Source organism: Protopterus annectens, chromosome 5.part0 (genome assembly GCF_019279795.1).
Source record: "Protopterus annectens isolate FY-2018-M chromosome 5.part0, PAN1.0, whole genome shotgun sequence".
In the NCBI taxonomy this organism is placed as follows: domain Eukaryota; kingdom Metazoa; phylum Chordata; order Ceratodontiformes; family Protopteridae; genus Protopterus; species Protopterus annectens.
In genome coordinates this window covers 1,660,563,641-1,660,586,988 of record NC_056735.1, presented here as the reverse complement: position 1 = coordinate 1,660,586,988, position 23,348 = coordinate 1,660,563,641, and the positions used below count along the sequence as shown (strand labels likewise).

Genomic DNA, 23,348 nt, shown 5'->3' with positions numbered 1-23,348 from the left:
CAAACTGCCTTCATCTGCGCTTTTCAGATTAAAAGAACGGTGTGAAATTCTACTAAGAGACATTACTCTCTCTTTTTAGAACCAGACATAAAAGTTTGCACTGACCAAGTAAGTTAATCAATCTGCCAAATGCTTCGAACCACAGTAAGTACGATTGTGTTCAGTTTCCCAAGGGAAGGAAAATAAGCCTGGAAAATGTCAGGCTAGGGTTTAATTTTAAAAGATGATGGTTGGTAGGGGGTGTGTATGCTGATGTCACAATGTGGGTGGAGCTATCTGAGCCAGACTGAGAGCGGGACGCTCCTCAAATAAAAAGAGCCTAATTGCTTAAAAATAAGGGGAAAGGTGCAGAAAGAGTGACACAGATGCACTTTACACTTCTTAAAGTATGCATTAGTGAAAAAAAAAACAGTGTGTTCTGGAAGCTGCATCTTTGACACTCTCCCTTTAAGAACATTCAAGTTGACTGCTTTCATTCTAAAATTGTGTTTATTGTCTAGAAAAAAACAATTCATGCAGGCATAGTTTTCTCCTTGACTGGCACAACACACATACTAACTAGGTGCCGATTTGTGACATTTTATAGAATAAAAATATGCATTATTCTGTTTTATTTCATACATGTGACCGTGTATTCAGGCATGGATTTTACATGTAAAGTGTGAAACTTATTTTGTGTTCACTTTGTTTGCCAGGAATAGTTGCTGGTTTATTCCTCAACCTTGCCTCTTGAATTTTTAAATTCAGGAAGGCAGCTTTTCTGATGCCAACTGTGGTCTTCAGTGTAGACTTGTTAGGTAAACAGTAGGTTATTTTTTTTTTCACCCAAGTGGCTTGATTTGTATCCAGCCAGGATGGGATTCCTCTACATCTAAATCTTTTCAGTCTTACTAATTTCTGGGGGGTAAATCTAGCAAAGGAAATTAATTTCCTGTAACATGTTACTAACAGTAATTAAGTTACTTGGGTGTATAATGGAAAGCTATTTTTGAGTCAATTCATTTATTTTTGCCAAGCATATTTTGAGCATTCTACTTTTACTATATATGGTGTATGCAGTTTGTATTAGTTTTATAATGTATAATATGAGGATGTGTTTCTGATTTGCTTTGCACTAATATTATTTTGATTTAGAATTTTATTTTTTATACATTTGTTAACCAGACAAGCCCACCAAACACTATTATCCGTATTCAGGGATGACGCAGGAGAATGGCTTTGGTAAGTGATTTGCTCATAGTCAAATGGTATGGGAATTCAAAGTAGAAGGAATGAATTCTTGTACATTTAGTTACAGGAAGTAGCTCATTAACAGTTCAAAGTCTATCCTTTGTGCTGACAGATTTCACACCCTTTATATGGTATTATATAATATACAGCTTTTTTTCACACCACCAACTTTACATGTAGTATTAACTTCACCAAATTTTGCAGACTTGACTTGATTTTGTCTCATATCATTTGCCTTGTTTCTTGTAAAATTCTGCTTTTCTGGTAAATCAGTGAGGATTAGCCAGTCAATAATGCCAGACGTTAGAGTTTCAGACTTCTTACTGTTTACAAAATGCAAAACCTGCTGTTCTTGTAATTTTTTTTCAGGTGAATTGTAATATTTGAAAATTGACCCAAATTTATTGCCTTTGTCCCCCCCCCCCCATTTTTTTTTGTCCACACATGAAGAAAGAAGTTAAATATGACTGTCTTGTGGCTATATCCCGCTTAAGACTCCTATATGTAGAAAACTTTCCCTGGTCTTAACTGCTCGTTTGGGTAATTGGCAAATTTATCATATAAAATAATTTCCTTTAACTTAACATGGGTAACAGCATAACTTGGACAAATATATGAAAATGCAGGCAGTCATGCTTTTTTTTTTCTAAGTGTATTTTAGGTATTCAGATTTGCTGCTTCTACAGTGTTTTCTGTATGCAGTTACTTTATTTTATTATGCATAACTTGAGGGTTTGCTTCTGCTTTCCATTGTATTCATTTTACTGACACTTCAACTGATTTTAATTGATATCCTATATCATTTTCTAAACACCTTCCTACTTGGGGGGTGGGGGGTAAGGGTTTAGACCAATGGATGGGAAATTGGAAGTTCATAGATTAGTACTAAGCTAACTGCCCTTGTGAGCCATTTTAAGCCTAGCCAATTACCCCTTGAGACTCAAACCCTGCACCTTGTACTTGCAAGTAAAGCACCTTAACCAACCATTAGGCCACCCTCCCAAATCCTGGTCTGACTCACATGTCTCTGACAGGCAGAGGCAGGCAGTGATGTGCAATCTAACATATCCCACGACATAGCTTTTAGAAACTTCCTAACATATCCAAGTCTTAATAAATGCATGTGATACATGAGGACACAACTGGATTGGATTGCATGGCTAGGCTTGTAAGGGGCCTAGTATATACCTGTGATTGTATTTCCAGATGCTAGCCTGTTTGATATTATTCATGTCAAGTAATTTGCACAACAGAGGCTCCTCATTTAATACAAATACTCAAATCTCAGATCACACCTCTCCTCTCTGTAAATGTACACCTGATCCACTACTATATCCCTTTACAATATCACTACTTAGGAGCTATATATGACTTGCTGAATTCAACTGCTTATGCCTACAAAACTCCAACAATTAAAACTGCTACCCTACTTGACCAACTCCATCCTCAGTGATCAAACTGTACACAATGTTGATATGTAATGTTTGTAAATGACCTGTACCATTGTGTTTAATATTTATTTCCATGCAATGAGACTGTATATTGTGTTTTTTCTTGTATGTACTATATTAAATGTTATATGGAGCTTTTCGCCCAGGCTCTCTACTGAAAATTGTCTCACCTAGGGCCAGTAGACTTTCCAAGTTAATAAATAAAATAAATTTGTGGACATCATATAATGAAGACTTGTTTAACTGAGTTAGTAATTGTTAACTAATTACACTGCGAGAGCACTGACATATGCTAAAGACTGCCTCCATGAACTTTAGGAAAGTAAGTAAACCAACACACTGACTGAAACGCAGTGCAAAAAAGTAGTGTGTGGTACAGCTGTAATTATTGCAAATTTCTGGGACACAATACATGGCATTAAATATGGGAGCGCTGCCACACACTTGTGTGACTGGGATACTGCAGTGACTGTACCACATTTATCTTGATCTGCCAAACAATTGTGCAAATGTCATCCTGTATTGTTCATAGCACATCCGCACATTTGACAGCCCTGCGTATCACATCAGGATGATCTTGTATTTCACATATATGCAGCATCTCAATTGCTTAGCATGAAGGGAAACGTCATAATCCACCCAGCTAATATCTGTAGCACCTAAAGATGCAGTGTGAAAAGCTACAGCTGAGTGAAATAAAGATACAAAATGCTCTATCCACCATCCAACATCCACCATCCAAATCTCTACACCTCTATGGTATTTCACTTTTTCAGTAAGAGATTGCATAATCCAGGGCATTACAACTTCCAACCTTGTATGCATGTGTGTGTGTGTGTGTGTGTGTTTGGGGGGGGGGGGTGTTAGGCAGGCTTGCAGACCGAAGGAGCAGTAGAGTTTCCATATACAGTGTTACCTGCAGTGGTACTGTTCCAAGTTCAATTAACCCTCTGGACACTAGCAGTCAGGAAGAGGAAAAAAAAATGAACAGCAGTTGCTAGTTTACATACTTGGAAGGAGTATACATTTCACTATAATTCTGCCATATGCAACTAGGTAGACAGTAAAAGGTTGAACAGCTTGTGTGTCCATGCTCATTGTGGGAAAAGAATGGCATCACTGCCACTAGTATGAAGAGGATGACAACACTGCCTCCAGTGTGACCTATAGATGACATGATGCCACAAACTGATGCAAAAATCTCGGTCATCAATGTGGTTTGAATCCCAGGACTGCCAACCAGCAGTGTGTTTCTTTCCAACCCCTTCTCACTGATCTAACTTTCAGACTGCACCTCTCCTTCCGTAAATTCCAGGATCCGCCACTGTACATCTTTTATTTCAAAGGAGTTCTTTGTCTTCAGGTGATGTAAACATTCTTCTGATAAAATATGTCCTCAATTTGTATTTGCTGATAAGCTATCCACATCAAAGACTTGTTTTTCAATAATGGAACTGAAGTTCTGAAGGTGCTGCTAAGAGTAATTGTGTGATGCAAGGTAAATATCATTCTGGCAGCACTCTACAAACTGTAATGTATTGCTTTATTTGTAATACTATGCATTTACTGCTTCCAAACAGTCATTAACTGACGTGGCCTTGTGATTATTACCCGTTTCCTCAATGTTCATACAAGCAAAGTGCCTGGCGACAGTTCATTCTCCCGTAGTGGAAGAAGGCGGTACAGTCCAGTAATGGTTAGGGATTTCACTTACTAATGAAACAATGCCTTAATGATCCAGGCATGCCCGTTAAGTGATTTGCTTAAACTCATTGACTGTGGGATCAAATCTTGGGCTGTCATATAGAGCTCATTAACAGATCACAGACAATGCTCTGTGCTGAGCTGCCAGACATTGCTTCTTTCATACGACAATAAATCTCACTGAGGCAGACTTCCTCTAGCTGGGGGAAATTGGAGATATGTAGAACAGGTACACAGTGCAGTAAAGATCAAGTAGGCTATGGCATACAATATAAAAGGATAAAGATCACAGCTTTGAGCAATAATCTGCTTATTAAAGGTACAACATAAAATGCAAAACTATGTTACACAGATGGACAGGCAGGCACACGCCACCTAAACAGAAGTATTTTTAGTACAATGAATATGCAAGACTACAAATATAGAAGCCTTTTATGCTACCTTATAGGTCAAGAGAATGTGGTTTTAAGATATATAAATGGATATAAATATATGTGCATGTAAAACATTATATAATGTATATGTATAGATGAGAATGAGTGTGTATACACATACACATACACATATACATATATATATACACACACATATATATATATATATAATGCGCGCGCACACACACATGACTCCTTGACAAGGATATATGGTTTTATCCATACAGTATTGTCTGGGCTCAATTTTAAATGTTTTAAATGCTGTTACTCGTACAGTGAAGCATTTGCAATGCTACACATTGTACATCTAGAAGGAAAAAGGAAAGGCACTGGTAAGGTGTAAATGGTCATAAGACCCAACAGCTTTGTAATATCTATGAAATGTTGCATCTATAATAGAATAGGATAGTTACATTCTGTTGTACACAAATGTGCTTCATACTAACCAGAGGTACATGCCCTGTTGCAGTATGGGGGGCATGCTATGAAGCATCCTGCACCACAGATTATGGTACGGAATAATCATGAACCAATCACTGAATGGCTTCCATGACATCAGTAATGTGTTCCATCCTTCCTATGTGTCCTGTGCCCTTCACTGTATATACACTATATTCTCAGCTGCCGTGTGGCTTGAACCTCATCTATGATGGCTAACCCATGCAACACCTGTGTGTGTTGTGTGATAACAACCTGCAGTAGTTTTAACATGGCAAATGCCACACTGCATGTATCACTTTGTTCAGTGTGGTTTTGCCACTTGTATGTTATTACATCATATAGGTCAATATGTTGCTACCTTTTCTATGCTAATCTGTATTGGGATCTGTGTCTGGGGGGAGGCTATCGTCACATCCTCCTCTTGTCACCATCATCCCATATAAAATGTGGCTGTGGTACTGGTGACTGTGGTGTGATGGGTTATCAGGGCTGAGCCTATACAGACTGTCCCTGACAATCTTATTCTGCAGCATGGCAGAAAGACCTTGTAAACCTCGTCAGCCGAGTGCTCACTGCTGCTCTTTTTCTATACGTTTGACAAAAGCATGGGTCTGACTAAGGCTGATACTATGATATTATCAAAGTAGTTGGAGATGTTACATTGGCATAATTTTCCATGGTCAAAAGGAATCCTGCATCACAAAAATAATTCAAGTTTTTGGGACAGGATTACTATATATCTGGTATACTTAGACTGAGTTATGCAGTAATACACCGATTCCAACCTTTACCAGCTATATAACCCTCTGAAAAATCTCCCTACTGCAAGCAGTGGTAGAGTCACACAAATTTACTAGCAACATATACACTACACTGGCAGCATAGTGAACAAACATAGTTATGAAACAATCTTCACTGCAGATCTCTTGTAGTATACATAACCATTCTTGCTGTATATGTTCCTCCTGGGATTAGGAGGTTCTTTAATTGCAAGGGAACATAGTGATATCATAGAAGCCTGCAAGATGGTGGATTTCTCTTGTTTGGTTCTAGGAATCCAGATATGGTACATCTTGTTTGGTTCTACGAATCCACATATGGTACAGTCATCTGCAAACTTAGGGGTCTATATCATATGAGTGAATCACACAAATTACAAACACTCATAATATTGAACGTACTGGACCTTGAACTTCCTATTGTAGGGGACTACACCCCCTGCTAAATATATATTCCAACTCGGATCACACTAGTGAGGAAAGGGCAAATATCCCATTCTTCACTGTACCGTGATCTCAGAAAAAGCACTTGAGGTCTAGTACGTTCGATATTATGAGCATTCGCAGTTTGTGCTATTCACTCACATGATATAGACCCAAAGTTGGTAAGTCACAAGCCATCTACCTTCACCTGGACTTTGGAGAAATAGATTCCAAACAGTAGAGGGCTCAGCACATATACTTGTGGTACACTACTAGTAACTGGTCTACTGGTGGAGGTGGTTCCCCAACTTTGTGTTCTGTCATTGAGCCAGTTTGCTATCAGTCTAATAATGTATGGGTTGATCGCAAGCTGGGAGAGCTTCTCCATGATACTGGAGTGGGGAAAATGTGTCAAAAGCCTTGGCTAAATCAAGATAAATGTACCATTTTACCCTAATCCTGGGCTTTGGTGGCATTCTCAAAGAAGTCCACCAGGATTAATAAGCAAGATCTACCCTTGAAGCCAAACTGGGTTGGGTCAAAGAGTTTGAATGATCCTTATGGATAAGGTCCATAATGAGTCTTTCCATGGCCTTGCAGATAAGAGGTTAGGCTCATGGGTCATTAGTTCTTAGGGTCAGTTGATGGACATCCTTTGTGCAAAGGGATTATTGTTGCTGTTCTCCACTGTGCCAGGACAAAATCAGTTTTCAGGCTATGGTTAAACCGAGTGGCAAGGGGTTCTGCTAGGCCTCGATTTAGATTGCTGAGTAAGCAGCCTAGGATATTATCTGGTCCCATAGAGGCCGTGTTTTTGGCCTTAGAAAGCTTGCATGACCTGTTCTTTGGAGCTACTTGGTAGAGAACTGGTGTTGGGAATTATTTGAGGTATGTCAGGTGGGGACAGGGGAGCGAAGTTATAGCAGAATCTGTTGGCTAGCAAGTTGGCAATTTCCTCAAGTTCAGGGCAAGTGCTACCATCTACTATACATTCAGCACATAACTGAGCATTCCCACTTTGGTTACGGATGTAGCTAAAGAATGCCATGTGATTGTCTTGAGCTAGGGATGCTAATTGACTCATAACTAGCCCTAGATGACTTAAGACATCTAATTTCCTTGTTCAAGCTGTGAAGGGTATTCTTCCTCTATTGAGTTAGTTCCCTCCTGTCATTAGACACAAAAGTTTTCTTTTGTTGTATAACAGGTTTATACTTATAGTCCACCAGGGTGGCTTGTTCTTTTGGAAAGACCTGGTTTTGTTCTTGTTCGGTACAGCTGAGTCAATGTACTTGGTTAAGTGGCTATATAGGGCAATTGTATATTTCTCAGTACAGGAAACATTGTTGTTTATGTTGGCAGGGGATTCAAAACTTTTTATACCACCACTTAGACGACAATGGTTAGCTTTGGAGAAATTTCAGCTTTTTTACTCCTGTGTCAGTGTCAGGTTTGAGGTTTACTTCCAAGATGACAGATTTATGATCTGACCTTACTGGGGAGAGCAACACAATGGGGTAGTGCAGTGACCCCCCCCCCATGTTGGTGAGCACTAGGTCCAAAATATGAGCCTCTTGTGGGAGTCTGGACCAACTGTTCCAGAGCATTTGACTTATCATAACAATCATGTTTGCACTTATTTAGGTCTCCAAATCAATGGAGGGATAGCTGAAATCTCCCATGACCAGGGTATATGGCTGCATGTTGAGTCACTCTGGCAAGTCCAGGTAGGTGATGTGCTTCTCCTGGTTCATGGTGGGGGTCCTGTAGCTAGCGATGATGTGGAAGGGTGTTTTCCCTACAGTCAATTGGACCTGGAGTAGCTCCAGAGGGCTTACTATCAAAAGATTGAAATTCATTTGGTCTAACTTTCATTTGGTCAACAAATTAATATTAAGTAGTTCATTTGGTCGACAGACAGTGCTGTCGACCTTCTGCCAACCTTATGTTGACAACAGGCAAGGAATTATCCTGGTCAGCACTGTTGTGCAATCCTGGAGTTATATTACAAGTAGCAGGGGGTGTGGGGGGTGCAGCCCCCCCTGCAAAAACACTAGGGTTAGTTTGAGGTGTGTGTTGACCATTTAAATGTAGACATTTTGGCATGGATTTGGCCTGTTGATGTAATGAACATCGACCAAATGAATTTCAATCTTTTGATAGTAAACCGCTCCAGAGAATCTTACTATTTCAGTCTTGAGGTGTACTTGGATTTGATGAATATGGATGCACCTCCACCTTTGGTTCTTTCATGCTTGTTTTGGGGTCTGAATGTGTGAAAGGCATTGTAGCCTTGTAATGGCCAGGATGATCTCGGCCTTGAACCAAGTCTCTGACTACAGAGCCATGCATCCCACTCTCCACAGCTCTTCCACTGAAAAGCAAAAGAAGAAAAACAGATGTTCCTTCCAGCCAGATGCATATCACCCCTCCTGCCCAGCCATTCAGGTCCCACTTCTGTGTCCTGCCCCCAACCCTTCTCTGAAGCATTCAATCCTAAGCATTGTAATGCTCTGTGTGGCATCTAAAGCTTTAGCAACTATTGCTACAGTTTATACCCTATGTTTTAGTTAAAAAAAAATTCTTATAAACTGTAGCAAAGTGTTTGCTACAAACAGTTGCTGCAGTTTATATCCTACCTGCATGGAGTATTACAGTACTCCAGTTTCAGTTGAGATGTATTGTTTTACCATTTAAACTGTAAAAAACTGTGTACTATAATGTAGCATGTAGTTGCTACAGTTTAGACCTTACATGGAGAGCTGTACTGCACAGGTTTGATCACAAATGCAATACCAGCTTTTAAAAACTGGCACTGCATTAAAGAGATCAGGATCAGCTAATCTCATCCACAACACATTGCATCCAGGGCAATCACACCTCTCTACCTGCCCTTGCTACATTACTGTTAAAATGCCAGGTTTTTGAGATATTAAAAAGACCACAGTAAATCATTTCAAAACTTTTCCCACCTTTAATGCGACCTATAACCTGTACAATTCAGTTGAAAAACTTGTTAGGGGGAAAAAAATCTATAAAATAAAAAAATGTGATTTTATTTATTATTTGTTTGCTAGGAAACACTCACCACTGCCTTAGCCTAAAATCTCTGAACTGGTTAGAACTCCCTAACCACCTAGACTATCTCCAACTAACCACCGCTCACAAATTAATATTCTCCCCAGATAAATGCCCAGCCTTAACGAACATCCTTCCCCTATACATCCCAAACAGATCCCTGAGATCCGAAAACCAAAACCTAATTTCCATCCAAACACCCAAACGTCCCGCTGGCCAGCTCCTACTCTCAGTCTCTCTAGGTAAAAAATGGAATTCTCTTTCTCCTTCTCTTAGGACTATACATAAGACTGAATCCTTCAAAGCCCAACTTTTATTACATCTATCTTCCACATGGAAATGCTCCTGCTTTCACCCTACATAAACACTAAGTCTCCCCACTAGCTCGACAATCCTCTTCCACTTTACTCTCAAGTTTTTTTTTTCTTTCTATTCCTCCAAAAGCAGAACTAGCAGACTTTAACTCCAACTTTGTAAATATGCAAATATTGTAAACTACTGAAGAACCTCAAAAAAAAAAAAAAAAGCCTGTTTTATACCGTCCTATGATGTATTTTGCAATTTCCTGAATGTATGAATCTCACTCTTCTATTTTACCTCTACATTATGCAACCTTTATTGTATTTTGTAACCTTTCATAGTATTGTATTGCTATTGGAGCTTTTCTCCCCGGGCCTCCACTGAAAATGGGCACTTCTCGGCCCAGTGGACTTCCCCAGTAATCAAACTGAAAATAAAAATAAGTCTGACTTGGAACAGAGCCAATTTTCAGCAGAGGCCCAGGGACAAACACTCCAGATGCAGGTCTTTGTAACATGGGAGGAAACCGCAGCAAACCCACACAAATGCAGGGAGGACAAGCAGACTCTGCACGGAAGGCACTCAAGCTGAGAATCGAACCAGAGAACCTCTTGCTGTGAGGAAACAATGCTACCACTGCACCACTGTTCCATACACATTTGTTAAAGGATTATACACAATGTAACTGATTTTCTTGAAAATTTGAATTGAATTTTTCACATGATAGAATTAATTTTCTTGATATTACATTAATAAATGGTACAATACACACCACTATATACAGGAAGAACATACAATTAGATATGTGCATGCTAACAGCAGTCACCCTAGGCATGTGTATAGCAGCATTGTGAAAAATCAGTTTTTACATACAAGTAGATTAAATACTTTAGAACAGGACTAAAGGAGAGAAGTTGATCACATGGTAAAATATTTTTACTCTAGGGGTACTGTACCTCATTAATTGATGAAACCATACAACATGTAGATTTGGAACGTGAAGGAATGGGCTGCCCTTATCTTTATAGCAATAATAACTGCAATACAAATATAAGAACGAATAAGAATTGATCTCTAGGTTATGTAAAAAATGTAATAGGTGTACAAAACAGATTAAATTATAGAAAAGAATTAGATTTTGCAATCCCATAATGAGTTAAAGAACTTTATAGGTGAAAAACCACAATTTATATATAAAAAGGAAAATAATCTAAAGCAACTTTTATGTTATAAAGATATGAATTTTAAACAAAGCATTCAATTTATAACAAAATGAATGACTCCATGTTACAACTGTAGTTACTGTAAGTATAATACTGACGTAGAGTTCGTACACCCTACAGCGAATGAAAAATTCATGTTCAACACCTTTGCCACTTCCACTACTGATAGTCATCTACCTTGCCAATTGTACAAAATGTATATGTTTTGATATAGGCAATACAAATTGAGAGAGAATAGCTTCACATCTGAAATTTGTAGAGGGACCTACAAAAACACCTTATATAAACATATTTTGTATAATGGTAATCACACATTTAAGTTTAGAATTTTACAAAAAGTATATGCCAGAGAGTAGGAGATGGTCACTATGACTGAAGCTGCTAAATATAGATGGATAAATTTCAGGGCTAATATGCCACCTGGCCTCAATAAGATAGAGTATAAAACCTATATTCGCAGATTTAGTTTTTAATATAATATCTTAATATTCATTATATATTTTGCTATTTGTTTACAATGCTGTTTTAAATTTAAAGGGTTAAATATCTGTGTTAATTGATATTGCCTTTTAATTGGTTATTTGGCAGGCTTGTGGTTTTAAATATATTTAAGCATTGAGTTAACTGATATAATTGTTGCTTTTAGAAAGAGTTGTTATACTTGAAAGCTTTGCACTGTGTTAATAAAACTGGTTGTGTGACTGTTGGTCCTTTGGTTTATATTCTTTTTATGTATTCTTTACCCGATAGTCTGTTTGGTTGCATATTCTGATTTTTACTTTTAGGAAAAATATCAAAATTAATTAGAACAGCATATAAAGGTAATTGATAAATAAAAATGAATAAGCTTAAATCTCAAATAAATTAAAACTTAAACTCCTGTTATAGACATTATTCCAAAAATGTGTAAATTACTAACCAAAGAAGCTTTTTCTGTTAAAGGTGTTTACTCTAGTAAAAGTTTCGATATACATCCTTCTTGGAAATACAGTAATGTATCCAATTCTGAAATCAGAAAAGTGCAAACTAATTTTTTTTTTTTTTTTTTTTACAGACCTCTATATCTCAAATATTGACTATAAAATACTCATGGCAATTTACACAAATAGAATTAAACAGTTACTTCCTTTATTAATAGATGAGGATCAAACTGCTTTCATAAAAGGCAGAAATACTTTTGACATTAAAAGAATCCTTCCTTTAATTGACTATATATATCAAAGAAATAGGATCCTGGTGAGTCTAAATAGAAACAATGCATTTGATTCAGTTAATTTGCATTATTTAATTTTGGCCCTAGAAGAATATGGTTTCTCACAAAAGTTTACACAGTTAATAAAATCACTTTATGAAAATTCTTCAGCCTATGTTAAGATTGGTCCATGCCTCTCTACCTCTATAGCAATTAAAGACAAGGCAGGGGACACTATCCCAATTGTTTGCTCTGGTCATAGAACCCTTTGCAAATTATATCAGAGTAAATCCAAATATTAAAGGTATACAAATTAGGAACACTCTAGAAATGAAGGTTCAGCTCTTTGCTGATGACATCTTGCTAACCTTAAATGACAATGGTAGCTCATTAACAGCTTCACTGAAATCAACTGCTTTCTGGTCTTAAATTTAATGAAAATAAAACAAAGCTGCTGATTATAAATTCTGATAAAAAGGAGTTAAGAGTTGTTTTCAATACTTATCTGTTGACAAAATCAAATATCAAGAGATTACATTAGCTAATGAAGTGCAATAACTGGCACTAATTATAACAATATATTAAATCATATAAAAAGTCTCAGACAAAAATGGAATGAATTCATCTTTACTATGAAGGATAGACTTTACACAATTAAAATAATTTTTCCGAAATGAATATATTATACAAGCTCTCTATTCCCCCTCTAAACAATGTACAAATCAATTTAATAAACAAATTATAATTTTCATGGCATCCTAGCAAACCCAGAGTGGCTATTAATGGTCTCAAATGATTGGGAGTTGGGGGGCAAATCTTCCTGACATTATGATAAATGACAGTGCATGGATCTCAAATACATTTTTATGGTTAAATACCTCATACCTACATGAAAATAACTGCATGAAAGCATTTGGTTAAATTCAAGTCATTCAATGTCACCAAAATACATAGAATTGGTATCTAATAATTTTCTTTGGATGATGAGAGAATATACAGTTGACAGTAAAGAAACAAGGTCTAAATTTATATCAGATATATTGAAAGTATTCAACAATTATATAAACAAAAATCCTGATATGAATGCATGGGCATTTATATTCCCTATATAGCCTGTACTAATATCATTTTTGATGTGGCCACAATCAAAATTCTAAAATAAAAGGATTTACTATATTAGCATCAACTGATACAAACTGGTAAACCTTTAACAATGGAACAAGTCAAAAATAAATTTAATTTAGATAGCAACATGTGGCTAGTAATACAGGATTTGAGACAATATGTTAGAAGTAGGTTAGAGTTAATGAATCCAGTCATTAGGTAAATACTTTAGGTTTATAGAAAATGTGATTGTTCTAGTAAATCATATTGTTCAAGGAAAAGGATTTGTCAAATTAATTATCAAAAGTACAAAATTGTATAAAGAACCTTTTGGGGATTATAAAGCAATTAATCATTTTCCTAATGATAAAAGATCAACACTTATATTCTAAACAAACATCCCTGTCAATTCAATGGAGGTTATTCTCATGAACATTTCTTCAAAGATTTTTTATAATGCCTCATAAAATTGAGTTAATGTTTAAACAAAATATAGGGTGTTGGAGGTGCATAATAAAGCTGAAGGCAGATTGGCAACATATGTTTTGATAGTCACTTACTCAAAGCTTTTTTGGATAAAATATATATATATTTTTTTTTACAAACAGGGGAAACAAATTGTTCACTGTGGGGAGAATGGCAGCTTGATGGTCACAGGGTATCAGCAGTGAAACAGTAGAAAAGAATTCCAATAAGAATGGACAGATTAAAATTTCCCTGAATCAAAATATCTGTTTTTCTCACAAACTGCTAGATAGGTGTGATTTTTGTAAAAGCAGGTATGCATTTTGTGAATGCTGTATCTACATATACATCATGGTTGCAAAAATTATCATTTCCATTATGTACTGAAAATATACATCTCTGAAAAATGCATTCAATGCATTAAAATCATGCTTTTGTATAGTTTGGCAAGGAGACTTCCTGCTTCCATTCTGTGACCTCTAACCCACTGTCACTCACTGTAGATACCTATGATGTGGGTAAAGTACCCATCAGACTTTGAAAGTATGCTGATCATTTATTTACTTTCAATGTGGCCATTCAGTGTGGTATCCAGCCTAAACCAGGCACAAGACTTAAGATTTCATGATTATCCAGTTACTCACTGTAAAAGCAGGCTGCACATATGACCACACAGGACTAAACTACAAACTAATAACACCGCACAATGCAGAAAACCAAGAACACAGTGGAACATCCAAATGAATGCAACACAGCACAGAGGTATATTTAAATGTGGGAGATGTTCCCAGTGTCCTTCAATCTTAGAAGGTGAAAGTATTTACATTTGTGGGTTTTGGGAGTGTCAAGTGCCCTAGACGTAACTGCAATGCTAAAATGGTAGTATATGCTGCCCTGTGCAAGACATGCAATTCGTTTTTACATAGGAAAAATAGAAAGAGCTACTAAAAAGGATAGATGAACATTTGAGGGACATAAACTTAGGATTAACTTTTGGGTTTCTTATTGAATACATAATAAATATTCCTTTTGGTACTTACTTTCCTCACTTGCTTAGAAAAAAACAGCTCTTGTACTCTTTCCTCACTTATCTAGAGGAAAATATTTTTTTTTATTCAGGCATGTCCAAAGGTCAGCTCCCAGTGTTCTCTCCTGTCTATCTGATGAATCTGGGCATCCTGGGGCAATGTAGAAATTGCCTCATGTACACAGACAACCCTCTCCTCCTACCACCCAACACTACAACCTGTGAGAGATGCACTTATCTAGTCAAACTGGAGGTAAAGCTCTCTCCAATCAAGAGTGAACTTGACAGTCGAGAAGGTAAACACTTGCACCACACCACTCAGTCTCACTAAATCTAGACCACCAAAATCCACACAGAAATACAAAAACATTCACGGAGGCTCTCAATAATAATCTGCTCAAGCAACAGAGACCTCCAAAAGCAGAAATGCAAGCAACCTCCACCCCCCCAACACAACACAAATGACATAGCCCGCAGACTTAGTGTGCCACTCAACCAAAGCCAATAAGGCAAATCAATGTACCCAACACACTAGTCATAGGAGACTATAGTCAAGCACACTGATGTCCCAATCATCAGGCTAAACAAGAAGGTTACTGTCAGCTGCCTGTCGGGTGCCAGAATCCGCCACATAACCCATACACTCAGGTCACTTCACAACAAGCACAAATATGACTCTGTCATTGTCCATGTTGGTGTGAACGACCTGAGATGTACCTCTCTGGACTACATGAAGAGACATGGAAGAGCTCTTCGATCTTGTAGCCCAGGCAGGTATGACCCTAGCCCTGAGTAGCATTCAGTCATCACCCAGAATGATGCCGCAGTACAAGGATAAAATGACTGACTGGCTAAGCTTCTAGTGCCATTCTAAAGGGATCCAGCATCTGTCTGCCTGGGATGACACGGTTGACAGACCACGATGCTTTGCCAGAGATGGCCTGCACCTGTCACCCCTGGGATTCTGGATACTGGCTAAGGTTCTTGCCAACCCTATAGTGCCTTTTTTTAGGCAAGGTTCAAATGATAAATTCACCACCATAACAGGAACAGGCAAGAAAAAACTGAGGGTGATGCTACTCAATGCCAGAAGTCTAAATCTCAAAATGCACTCACACGAGGCACTCCTTAAAATGGAAAACATAGATATCTGTGCAGTGACTGAGACCTGGTTCAAGGCTCCAGAGAGCACCCCTGCACTATCAGGCTATAACTCATATCACACTTTTCAGCCATGTAACCTGGACCAGAATACCAAAGGCGGAGAGGATATCCACACCTCCAGGCTAGTTGCTCAGCATAATGCAGCAGAGGTTATTCAAGTGCAACTAACTCTGGGCAAAACTGCAATCCAAATTGTAGCTTGCTACAGATCACCCACCATGCCCCAGGATTCCAACTCTTTTCTTGATGTACTGGAAAATTAGGGTTCAACCAAACACCCTAATAATGGGCAATTTCAACCACCCCACCATTAACTGGGAAAACTACTCATGTATCAACTCCTTCGCTCAACGCTTTCTGGAATTCATAAACTCCAATGCCCTGGATCAACTTATCCACACCCCCACCAGGGATATCCTAGATCTAGTCATTACCAATATGAGTGACCGGTGTTCCACACCTGAAGTCAATGCATCATTGGTCCAATCCGACCATAAGCTAATTACCCTAGATATCCACATCCTGCCTCCACCCCTCATTAAGGAAACCATAATAAAAAGTTTCTCCAAAGCCAACTTCATGCTTAAGACAGAAGTGGTGAACTTCATGACACCCATGCAGATGACAATACAGTTACGACTACTGAATCCTACACAACTGCACTTTAAAAGCACTTACATGAGTGCATGGATCATGCTATCCCAAACCGAACCAAGACACTATCCTCCAAAAAAAGGAAGCCAATCTGGTGGTCCCCTGCCATAAACAAACTGTACAACAGAAGGAAGAAACTCTTGCAAAAAGAGAGTAAAATCCCACGAGTGGAGGAGCTCCCTGGTCAGCCTCAATAAAAAGCTGTGATCCCTGATAAAATCTTCCAAAGCTAGTTACGAAAACAAAAATCACCACTGATTCTAAAGACAACCACAAAGCATTCTATAGCTATGTCAAGAATCTGAATGGCAACACTCATATCTGCTGTGAGTTACAGCACAATGGCACTAAATATACAGACCCAACTGATATTGCCAACATCCTGGCAGATAGGGGTGAGAGGGGGGGGTAAAGTAGTTAGCACTGAACCTAACTACTTTACCCACCTCTCACCCCCAAAAGAGCCCATCTCTATACCGGAAGAATGCAACGTTCCTGTAATCATGGCTGCACAGGTAAAAACCACACTCTCCAAAGCCAAGAACACAGCATCCATGGGACCAGACAACATCCCAGGCTGTGTTATACATGAACTACAGAATGAACTGGCACCCCACCTAAGTACCATGTTCAATCATAGCCTCACCTCAGGCTTTGTGCCTGCTGAATGGTGCACAGCAACGGTTATCCCACTCCACAAGGGGGGAGCCACCACAGACCCCGGGAACTACCGCCCCATTAGCCAGACAAGCCTGGTTTGCAAGGCCATGGAACATATCATCATGGAACTTATAAAGACATTGGTAATCTCCAAACTCTGGATCCCACCTAGTTTGGGTTTGTAAAGGCAGATCATGTCTCCTACACCTGATACTTCTTTGAAGCAGTCACCAAAGCCGTAGACAAGGGTAAGGTGGTTCACACAGCCTATCTAGATCTTCCCAAGGCTTTTGACACCATCCCCAACTCTGGAATTAGATAAACTCACTAAACTAGGTATAAATCCCTATGTCACAAGATGGGTTGCCAACTGGCTCACTGACAGAACCCACACTGTGAAAGTAGCAGACTCCAAATCCGACTTCAGACCAGTGACAAGTGGAGTACCACAGGGTTCAGTCCTGGGACCTCTACTTCTCTGAAGTACAGGCGAACACAGAAGGTCTTTGGCTAAGTTCGCAGATGACTGCAAACTAGGAGCCATAATCAAAACTACTAACAATGTGGACATCCTACAAAAGAGCCTCACCGAGACAGATGCCTGGTGTCAAAGCCATGGACTCAAGCTCAATGCCAAAAAGTGCATTGTTATCCCCTCTGGTAAAAACTCTGTAGCCATGAACTACAACATAGGCGGTAGTATACATAACACTGAAAGTGTGATAAGAGACCTTGGGACACAGGTGGGCAGTAGTCTCTCCTTTGATGATCACATAACCACAGTAGTCAGGAAATCCTTCTACATGGCACACCTTATCATAAAAGGTTTCTCATCCAGAAAAAAAAAAAAAAAAAGGTCATTGTTCCCCTCTACTCATTAGACTCATTATAGAGTCAAACACCCCTTTTGGTATGTACCTCACAAGACATCAACAACTGGAAAGGCCGCAGAAATACCTCAAAGAGGATAACTAGCCTCAGATGCCCTACTCTGACAGTCTCAAAAAACTCCAGCTTTACTCCGTCGCATATCGCCTACTCAGAGGTGATCTCTGCCTAACATACAAAGCTGTGTCAAACCCAGAGCTGTTGGACATGCTCCACTTAAAGAAATCCCAATCCCTCCGAGCTACATGCTCTAGGGACCTAAACCTTGTCACCACAATAAACAGAACATGCCGGAGGGATAGATTCCTGTCCGAGACTTCCCATACTCTGGAATAAACTATCTATATCAAACAAAAGCTCCTCATTAGCACTCAAGAAAAATCTTGATGATTGGATGGGAAATAGGAAATTCACCCTGGGGATCACCTCTGTGGCTCTGCTAAACAGTGGCACACGAAAATTTTCTTGGGTGGCAAAAGCCAGGGTACCTTTTTGGCTGGGCTTGTATAGGCCCCAGGGCCGATAGCCTAGTACCTACCTATGAACCTATAAGATCAAAATAATGCACTCTAGAAACAGATCCAGAACAACAAGGGGCATTCATTTTGTTGCGGACACCATTGATTATGGCCAGAGAGGCAGTCCTCTGCAGATTAGATTGGAAATTAAGTAGCAGAATGGAATGGTAATTAAGTAATAGGACCCAGAGGCCTAAATCATACATCTGAGCAGCTTTTTGAAAATTAAAGCACTTAGTTTTTAGGATTAACCTTTGGGTCTGTTATTGAATGCATACAATAAGTATTCCTTTACACATCTATTCAATTACATATATTAATATTTAAGGACCTCAGTGTGAGTTATTAGTGTGATTTGTGCTGAAATATATTTAGGTAGTGTTTAGTTTAAAATGCATCTGTTATTTAATAGTTTATATTTTAGTATATTTACTAAAATATTTCAATTTACTGTTATTTTTTTTTTTATTTTATAAGGGGGTGGAGTTGATGTTATATAAACTCTGCTCCAGTGAATTGTTTTTAACTCTGATGAAGTCCTGTATGTGCATGGGATGAAAAGTTTTGAATATTTATTAAAATTATCCTTGTTTTATCAAGTAGTCATTGGTGGTTTTGTTTGGCATCTAATAGTAATTTTTGTTGGTTCATTTTGGAACTGCGGAGCAGGCTCTTGGTTTTCAGCATTGTGCAGTGTAATACGGCTTGTGAGAAGCAAAAGCCTATGGCAACTGTTAGGAGAGTTACAGATGGTAACAGTGTCAGTAGCAACACAGTCTTGATGCGGGTAGCTGTTCACAGCAAAAAATAATTAAAATGGCCAATGTTGAAAAGAAATCTTGTCCATATTTATTTTAAGTATTGCTAGCCAGTAGAATACTGAATATTACACATTAATTTCATATGGCAATACAAAACACAAGATATTTCTGTAAATGCTACTCTATTTGATTATGGTGACAATTATGCATTGCCATTGACCGAGGTCGTTTACTCTGTAAATTGTCATGTAATAATAAGAAATGCTCCACTCAGATCTCAGAACCTGAAGAGGTGTGAACTATACCTGGCACACATTTGGCAGTAGAACAATATACTTCTTGATCAAAACAAACACATTCTAATTGCATAAAATTAGTTTCATTAGTCATACTGAGTGAACTGTTCCTCTTTGGACTATTTTAGCCATTAAGAGGGCCACAAGCATAGGGCAGTATCCAACCTACATGTGGACAAGTTGCCAGTGCCAGTCATAATGCCACTGAACTGAGAGGCCACAAAGCCTGCAAGGCATTAATGTGGGCATGAGAAAACTTGACAGACATTCAGCATAGGCTACAAGGATAACATTAAACTTGTAACACAAACTAAATGAATACTTTGCATACAAATGCAATTATGATAATCCATTTGATGTGCCAATTGGGTAAGTGGGATGATATATAGATCTGTTGCAGCTATGACCCAGGCCACTGAGCAAGGATAAGCAAAACAATAAAACCAATATATATAGAAAGTTCTCAGTTGCTAGTCAACTGGCATACTTTTGTGAAGAAATCAGCATAACCAGAGAAAACCTACAAAGATAACATGCAAACTCCACACAAGGAGTGACCAGAAGAGATCTTTGTACACCAGACTGAGGAGATGTAACAAACATCTTACTACTACAGCACAAACCCAAACGTTCATATACTTGAGGATGGTAAAACCATAGTGTGCACAGTAGTTAGTGAGAAGCAAAATGAGCTACTCTAGTATGTTATACTACAAATATGGGAGTGTCAATATAGGAAAAAACAAAACATGAGAATTATAGGAAAAAACATGAGAACTGAAGTCCTTACCCAAAATAACCATCATTTAGTGTCTTGCTGGATTGCAACCAGATACCCAGAGTAAGAAATTTCTTAATGAATTGTGATATTTTGCAGAAAAAAACAGGCAATGCCAGTTATTTGTCACAAAAGGTCCTTTGGAGTATAATTTAATACTCCTCCTCTAGCAGTGAGGGGATACTGCTTCAAACAGAAAAACAAGTTTGCTAGGTTCTGGCTTTATTCCACCAGAACATTGCTTCAAGTGAGCCTAGATATTATCAATCCCTCAAACTTCTGAAAGTCAAGACATTAATAAATAAAAACATTAACAAACATTAAATCTAGAAGCATTCTGGTGACAGTACTAGAAATGTTGGTTCAAACAGGATAACTATACACAGGGAGACATAAAACTGAAACATTGTTTTGTACTTTAACAAAAGTAACAGCATTTCTGAATAATCATTGCAAAGCAACAAATGCTACTATACTGTCAAAAAAGGACAAGACAGACTTCACATGTACTGAAACCACACAAGCAAATTTCATCGTGAAATGTCTCAATATTATAGTTGATTTAATATTCTGCAAGAGTATATTCCAGGGAAATATTTTCTGAATTTTAATGTACCCAAACAATATACAAATCTCCAATAAAAAATTGTGCAAATTTTTTTTTTCATAATCTGTTAAAAATTCACTGAAATAATGTAATACACATTATAAAGTGGCTTACTGAGTTTATAAAATGGTTGTAATGGATATCACCTGGTAGCTAAAATTAACAAAACATTACACTGCTTTATCACCATTACAGAATATGATTCTGTTCATGGAAAAAAATAGTAGCAACCAGCTTACGCCTCCAGTGTAAATGAAACAGAATGACTGAAAGGGCAATGAAATGCTTTTCCTGCCTTTTAATCCAACTCCAGCAGTACCATATACAATGACAAAAATGTTGAATTCTGGTAAGATGGTGACTAGTTAAAATGCTTCAGAGGGCTCCATGGTCTACTACTGTAGGCCGGGTTATTGAGAAAAACAGGCAGAGACTTCCCCAAGAATGTTCTATGATCGGAAATGGCTGTTTAGTGCATCAATGGCAAATTAACTGCTTGATTAGTTCCTAAAAAGATGAGGAAACTGCCTGTAGTAATATCACTGTGAGGGGGAAATACAGCCGGTGCGGTTTTCCCATCAGAAGTAACGGAACAGAGCTCACCAGGCTTATAACAAATTATGCCACAACTACAACAAATAAAATACACTTTGTAACAATGTGTCAGAAAGGCAGATGGTGGAGTGAAATGTATGGAACAAACTTAACTATCGACTCTCACCATTTGCTCAAGGTGGACACAGACTTTAACCCCAAGATGCAAAAATTGAACAAATGGAAAACAAGGTAACTGGTTGTAATGCCTGAGCAGGATTTGAAATGAAACACTGTACACCAAAAGTTAACTTATAAAAACTTTTATTTCTACTAACACAAAGAAGATTAATAAGCTAACAAACTATCTGCTACAATCATACACGAGTTTATTCTATTCTATAAAAGAGAATTCAATAGGAAATAAAATTAGACAATATAGTTAAAGAAAATTATACATCACTGATAAAGAAAAAGCTTTATCATGTCTTCAGTCTCTACTGGGAAGCCCCGTTGCAGTCAGGCAGGAGTCTTCATTGGGAAAACAGTCATGGGCAGTGCGTCCACTCCACAGGTGAGGCTTCTGCCTGTGTGGAGAATCCCATTTATAACCAAGTTGTTTACCACAAATCATGAGAATCAGTACTTTTCCAGTGTAGGCCGGATTTTGCTAGAGCATTCTGTGATGTTGGCCACCCACCCCAGAAGGAACAGAAAATCCTGCCAAGTACAATGATTCTGCAAATTTCAAATACTACACTGGAATATTCCAATAACCTTGCAAGTTTTAGTACATTACCAGAAAACTACAGACAGGTCATGTTTCATAACGTAGTAAACAGGTCATGTTTCGTAATCAAATATAACTTGCTGAAATCAGAACGTTCAGGAACAGAGCATCATCTCTTATGCCTGCCCAAAAGGTTAGAATGTTTTGGAACATATTCTATATATCAAAGAAATGAAAATAAAAACATCGAGATACAGTGAGGTAACAGTCAAATAATCACTCTCAATGTTCCCATCTTTCGTATCGCATTCGTATCACACTGGTTTAGTAGGCAAAAGCTGCAGATACAATCCAAGATTTACGGATATGCCAGAAAAAATTTGACAGTAATGATTTTCTACACATTATGGCTCAAACGTTGTTTGAATGAACTCTGCTTTCTCCAGATGTTGCTAGAAATGAGATCGTACACTGGAAATGCATGCTACAACACCTGTAGTTTAAGTTCCCTTGGTCAAGGGTAGTAAAATGGGACTCCGTTATAAAGGAGAAAATACTTACAGCATTAGAGACATCCAGGAAGATAACTACAATTGGTGACAGCAGAGTTATATGATACTGATTATTTGACCCACATGAAGACCAAGAGGTCGGCTTTCTTGCCTGCCATAATGATCTTCAAAGTGGGGGTGTCATTTTTGTACCCTGTCCAGTAGAGGGTTCTCTGGGGAAGTGAATGTACTCACTTCTCTTGGCAGATTATGGCTTGGACAGTCTACAGTGAGCAAACTGTACACGATTTGACCCAATGACTGAACAATTAACAGAAAAGTCTATATCTAATGCAAGCAGAATATTTCTGGAGCCATTTATTTTGTTTATATAAAGAATGATCAAGGGAGGGGAC

The 23,348-nt window shown here is 38.1% G+C and overlaps 1 protein-coding gene across 4 annotated transcripts in view; it reads right to left on the bottom strand.

Annotated features, from left to right (window-relative positions):
• Positions 1-23,348, bottom strand: part of LOC122801821 (beta-1,3-galactosyltransferase 5-like) — a 264,092-nt gene that overhangs the window by 203,814 nt on the left and 36,930 nt on the right. The window contains exon 2 of one of the 4 annotated variants that reach the window (XM_044071446.1): positions 10,797-10,877. The exons of 2 other annotated variants lie outside the window; for them this stretch is intronic. In XM_044071446.1, the coding sequence (XP_043927381.1) occupies positions 10,797-10,817 (21 nt within the window). In that variant the 5' untranslated portion in view covers positions 10,818-10,877. Of the gene's footprint in view, positions 1-10,796; positions 10,878-23,348 lie in introns of those variants that run through there. One more of the 4 variants, XM_044071445.1, reaches the window with a different exon arrangement.